At 36.8% G+C, this 6,017-nt stretch overlaps 1 protein-coding gene across 1 annotated transcript; it reads right to left on the reverse strand.

Annotated features, from left to right (window-relative positions):
- On the reverse strand, positions 2,317–4,503 carry LOC109713669. The gene is made up of 2 exons (XM_020237837.1): positions 4,092–4,503; positions 2,317–2,868 (listed from the first exon to the last, which is right to left on the reverse strand). The coding sequence occupies exons 1-2, from the start codon at positions 4,397–4,399 to the stop codon at positions 2,697–2,699; spliced, it is 480 nt and encodes a 159-aa protein (XP_020093426.1). The 5' UTR covers positions 4,400–4,503; the 3' UTR covers positions 2,317–2,696.

The raw sequence follows: 6,017 nt of genomic DNA on the forward strand, positions 1-6,017 counted from the left end.
AGAAGAAGAGAGCGAGGGGACGAAGGCGTAGTTACTCGAAGGAGAGGATTCGAAATGCCCCAAGGGCCCTCCCGTTTGCTTTTATATTACCAAACATGCCATTGTCGGTGTGGTTGTGTTCCCGAATGTTCGAGGGGGTAATCTTGTCATTAAGGCCAACGAACGGGGCATAAAGTATTTGCGGGCTCATTTGATCCGCGACGCTCCGCTTTATCCCCACGCACGCAAACTTCTGGGTCGGCGTACGACTTAACGTGAAGTGCCAGGTGGCGCGACGACCGTTGCCCTCGGCTGCTACGTACCGTCATAGTTCTCTGGCCACGAGAAACAAACACCGGTTGGACCCTATCCACCACCTCATCATGGACCGCAAATAATTTGTTGCTTTAAATTTCCAGTCTCTCTAAAAATATCGGAAAGGCACAGTGAACTTAAATACCGATGATTCAAATAAAGATGGTCCATGAATAACGTGGTGGACAAAGCCCAGGGAACATTGTACAACCAATTTACCGAAGAGGATGTGGGTCGCACAAAATGTGGGCCCCACATGTTGGCCCACTGAAAATTTCACTTGTGGGCCCCAAAAAAAAAAGAAGAAATACCCTGTTACATTAGTACGTTGCCCCAGAAATAAAATAATATTTGGAAGATTCATGTTTTGCTATGCTAGCTTAGCTGTTGCTCTCGTTAATAATTTTTTTTTCCCATCGCTTTTTGACTCCGTTATTTTGTAAGAAACTACGTGGCTGAATTGGTGATATAAAACTTAAATTTTTCTTTCTCCGCCATTATTATACTTATCAGATCCTTGTAGCATCATTGGTTGATCTCACCGCTGCACATCTATCGTTGGTATTTGGACATTTGTACAATTTAGTTTAGAACATTAAGACGAAACAGCAAAAATTGTTAAGAGAACTAAGACTAGCTTTGTGCAGGAAATGGGATATAGATTTGGTAGGAAAAAGTTTAAATTGCTTATTCCTAACCAAATCTGCTTTGTTTATTGATTTATTTGTTGAATACTAGTGTAGGCAATAATAATACAATATTGTGTGATATGGGCATAGAGAGATCATTTCCCAACTTAGGGAGTGTTCATGGGCTACATGAACCCAAAACCAGGCCTACTATGAATCGACACGAGCGGTTTTCATGGCTTTTTTTGCAAATAGGCCCCTGACAAATTTTATTTGCAAAACTAGCTCCGTCCAAAAATTATTTGCAAAAATGGCCCTGCCCCTGCCACGCCAGCGCCACGTCAGCGCCACACGGGCAGGACGGGCCCAGATGTTTAAGTTGAACACGGCGAATCATTCACCGTATTCAATACAGAATTTTTGTATTGGACACGGTGAATGGTTCACCGTGTCCAATACAAATACCCCAACAATGGCTAAGTTGGAGATATTTGTATTAGACACGGTGAACCATTCACCGTGTCCAATACAAATACGGTGAATGGTTCACCGTGTCCAATACAAATATTTCGATCTTAGCTATTTTGATTGGACACCAATACAAAAATTTTATATTGAACACGGTGAATGGTTCACCGTGTTCAACTTAACCATCTGGCCCAGCCCCGCCCGCGTGGCGCTGACGTGGCGCTTGCGTGGCGGGGTCAGGGCCATTTTTGCAAGTAAATTTTTGACAGGGCCAAATTTAAAAATTTTTTTTGTAAGGGGGCTATTTGCAAAAAAAACCCGGTTAAAAGTTAAACCTCAAGTCCAAGGCAAATCCAAGCGAAAAAAAGGCCATTTAGAGAGTCCAATAAATTGGGCCAAAGAGTTGTGTTATCAAAACTGGGCCTTGTTGGCCCGTGTTTGGACAACTCTACAGCTGTTTACGTAGAGCCCACAGAGGCCGAATACCCACAATGGGCCTAATGGAATGCGTTACATGTGATTTTTATTTCAAGCTCCTATTAATTTTAGAAAAATGTTATCTATACTTCTCACACCTATAATTCTAGGGTCTAAAATCTTTTGGATTTGCAGTATTAAAAAAAAAATGATTAGACAAATGAGTAAACATTGGCCTTTTAAATGTTATGGTGTGAGATTTATATCTCCATTATAAGTGTACGTGTAGTATTGTTCTTAATTGTTAAGAGAAATTCCCAACTTTGAAGCACAATTCTCTGTATTTCAAAAGTTTAGGTGGCCATCTATAATTATACAAAGCTCTAAAGAAATTGGCAATTTTTTTTTCCCCAAATATTCACTTCCTTTGGTAAGAAGCTTCTCTCCATTATTGTACTCTGGAAACAGCATTAGACGATAATTAACAAACCAAAGTACAAAACCAACATAAGATAACAAAGTTAGTAATAAATGAGAGGAAGTGCTCTATTATCCTTCATCCCTTTACAAAATGGCCAATTGCTTTAGCCTCGAAACATTACTAATTTGTCGTCAAGATCACAGATTTGAGATTGCGCGCACCACGAAAAATTTCATAAAATGGTCATCCAGTAAATTTTCGTCTAACGAATTATTTCTTAGGAAGAAAAAGAGCTGATGTATTGAATATGATCATTGGTCAGATAGCAAACTTGATTAGATTCAGTAAATTCAGTGTTGCTTCGTTTGCGTCCTTGTTCCGCCTCTCTCTTTGTAATCTTGTTACGACTCTTTTGATGAACTCCGACGATACGGTAGAAACATATATAGCAAGTGTTATATTAAAAGCTACCACGCGCTAACTGGTATTCTTTGAGAGCTCTGCTCCTGCTGCTGCTGCTGCTGCTGCTCCGGTTTTCCGGAAGTAGCCCTCACGGAACACTTGGAGTTCTTTTCTTTAGTTTCATCTCTTTCGATCTGAACTTGCCTACACTCCACGCTACAGAAGGGCATATCACCTCTGTTCCCCAGAAAAAAGAAAAAAAAAAAAAACACATCCAAATTAATAATAAAAATATAAATATATAGACAGAAAATTTAAAATTTATTAAGAAGGCTGCTTTGAAAAATCTTAGACCTGAACAAAGAAGGGCAAAAAACATGAAACCCACATGAATTGTGGGCTTTGAAATAACTATCTAATTTTAATTTTATTATCTAATTTTTAAATTCGTCTAATTTTATCCATCTCTGTATATATAAAACAAACAACGCATTTAAATTCTCTAAGGAAAGTGCTAAGCAAAAGATTATGTCACAAAATTAAAGTCTTGTATGATTAATCCGAAACAAGTCGTACGTATTTCTGATAATTTTTTTATAAGCATAACAGTACCCTTCTCGATTTACTGAAGAGCAATATTATCTGTACATTAAAAAATAAGCTTAAATTTCGTAGCCTTTTTATTTAGGATTCATTTTTTCACACTAGTCTTATTACATCTCATATTTTGTAATACTAAAAATCTTTCATGGAAACTATACCGAAGAGTAAACATTAGCACATATGTGGGGGATTGGTGCACAAACCAAACATTCGGATATATATATATATATATATATATATATATATATATATAGTGGGCTGGTATGCTTATGAAAGCACGGAGCCCTCCGTGCTTCTAAGTTGTTTTCGATGTTCGGACTTTCGAATCGACGATTGGCTCCGTTAGAGTTGATCTAGAGTATTTGAAGTACCTAGAAAATAAATTTTGCGGTTTTTCGATATCATTTACCTAGTGATTGAAGGGGCTCAAAATCAATAATTTTAACGGCCGTGGTGAGCCGGTTGCAAGTTTAACGGTGTAGAAATATCCAAATCATATGAAATTTTGATAGAAAATTCTTTATACTATATAAAACAAGATCAATAACTTTGATCTAAAATTTTATTGTCATATCATCATATTTTGTAAAATTTTTATTTTCAGTCGTTGATTTTGAGCCGCTTCGATCACTAAGCAAATGATATCGAAAAATCGCAAAATTTATTTTCTAGATACTTCAAATACTCTACATCAAGTCTAACGGAGCCGATCGTCGATTCGAAAGTCCGAACATCGAAAACAAAGTGAAAGCACGAAGCCCTCGGTGCTTGCATAAGCATCATAGCCGCACTCTATATATATATATATATATATATATATATATATATATATATATGGGGAGTATTGGTGCACAAACCTGTACATGAAGATGTCGCGGTTTCCGGCGAGGGGCTTCTTGCAGAGAAAACATGCGTCCAGGAAGTGGTGGGCGCCGTCGCCGTAGGCATGGCTGTTGTCGTAGGGATTGTAAAAGAATCGGGACTCGTACCTCCGCATGCCGGAGCCGACGACCGCCCTTCTACGGTGGTTTCGGGTGCAAAGTCGGTGCGTCTTAACGGTGCATTCGCAAAACCCGGCCTCGAGACCGGAATGATCAAGAGAAGTACCGCAGGAGGAGGAGAAGGAGGAGTAGGAGGAGAAGGAAAAGGAAGAAGAAGACTCCATGGAAACTAATTAAAGAGAGTTTTCTCTTTTGTTGCTCTTTTGGTTTGTGATGTTGTGATGTGTATTTGGAGAGAGAGAGAAAGAGTGAGTGTGTGTGGGTGTTTTGCTTGCGGAGGAAATGGACTGGGAAACGAAAGGTGGATTTATAAAGAGAAAGAGATTAGAATGGAGAAACTATTGCCTGCACCGGGAAGAATTCTACACCATCACACTTGCACCACGTCATCAAATAACAAGTCAATAATAGTCCTACTTTTCAAACAAAAGTACAATAAAAATATTTTTTTTACAATCATGATGGAGCATATACTCTTAAAAGGAGACATTTGATTGATTTATTACGCCACGTCATCAATATACCCGTTGCATTTTAGAATTTTTCCTACACCAGATGCCTACATGCATATTTTGTGCCATACTTGATATCTAATAAAAAATATAGTGGCAATTGTTTATATACTTCTGAAAATTTTTCGATATTTTGATTTATCTCTCTTAAAAGACTAATACTAATTTTTTTCTTTTTTACGTTACAAATTATTTCCAATATACTTCTAGAGTTAAATTCTATTAGTGAATTATTAACAACAGCTTGTTATCTCTATAAAATTATTATTTTATTCTTTCAAATATATCTTTTCATCATCATCAATTTTTCTTATTTGCCCTTAGGTTGGGGGCAAAAAATATATTTTGATTTTTTGTCTTTTCAAATATACTATCTGTCATCACCAATTTTTCTTATTTGCCTTTAAGAACAAAAAAGGTATATTAATTTTTTTTAACTTTGCTCGACATTTAAGGCTTAGTTTGGTATTCAGGTCGGTTACGATATATTTTCTGCGTTTCCACCGAAAAACACAGAAGCATATCCCTATATATTTTTTCCTCAACTTCATTTTATCTAATAGTGTTTGATAGACCTCAATATTAAACTAAGCCTAACGCTATTAGATAAAATAGATTTAAGGCTTAGTTTGGTATTGAGGTCGGTTACGATATATTTTCTGCGTTTCCACCGAAGAACGCAGAAGCATATCCCTATATGCTTTTCCCTCAACTCAATTTTATCTAATAGTGTTAGATAGACCTCAATACCAAACTAAGCCTAACGCTATTAGATAAAGTTAGACCTGGCAATCTCGACCCATACCTGCAGGTGCCCGCGGGTTACCCGCAAATTTGCGGGTATGAGTACTAGCGTTTCAAACCCAAAAAATTACGGGTAAGACGGGTGGGTACCCATTAAGCTGTGGATATTTTGGATAACCCGCGGGTACCCGCACATATATTTTTTAATTAAAAAATATATTTTCTTAATTAAAATACATATATTTGTTTTTATCCATTCTAAAAATTATAATCCTAATTTCTTATCGCGTCTTTTATATTACAAAATTTTTTTGTTTTAAGATTTTAAATATTTTTATTGTATGTTATGATATTTTAAATAATGAATTATGTTATATTTTTAAAACTTATATGTATGTATTTGTATTTAAAAAATATAAGAGAAAAAAAGAAAAAAAATTGCGGGTAACCCGCATTCCCACCTGCCCACCCGCGGGCAAATATGGGTAAAGATGTTGGCTATCCAAAAATTTGTGGCAATTATCCC

Source organism: Ananas comosus, linkage group 8, assembly GCF_001540865.1.
Source record: "Ananas comosus cultivar F153 linkage group 8, ASM154086v1, whole genome shotgun sequence".
NCBI lineage: Eukaryota > Viridiplantae > Streptophyta > Magnoliopsida > Poales > Bromeliaceae > Ananas > Ananas comosus.

What these genes read in the sequence shown, in the direction of transcription:
- LOC109713669 (XM_020237837.1), bottom strand. Translation starts at nt 4,399, where the DNA reads ATGGAGTCTTCTTCTTCCTTTTCCTTCTCCTCCTACTCCTCCTTCTCC. An exon ending in CGCGACATCTTCATGTACAG is followed by an intron (nt 2,869 to 4,091) that starts GTTTGTGCACCA and finishes TCTGGGGAACAG; the next exon opens with AGGTGATATGCCCTTCTGTA.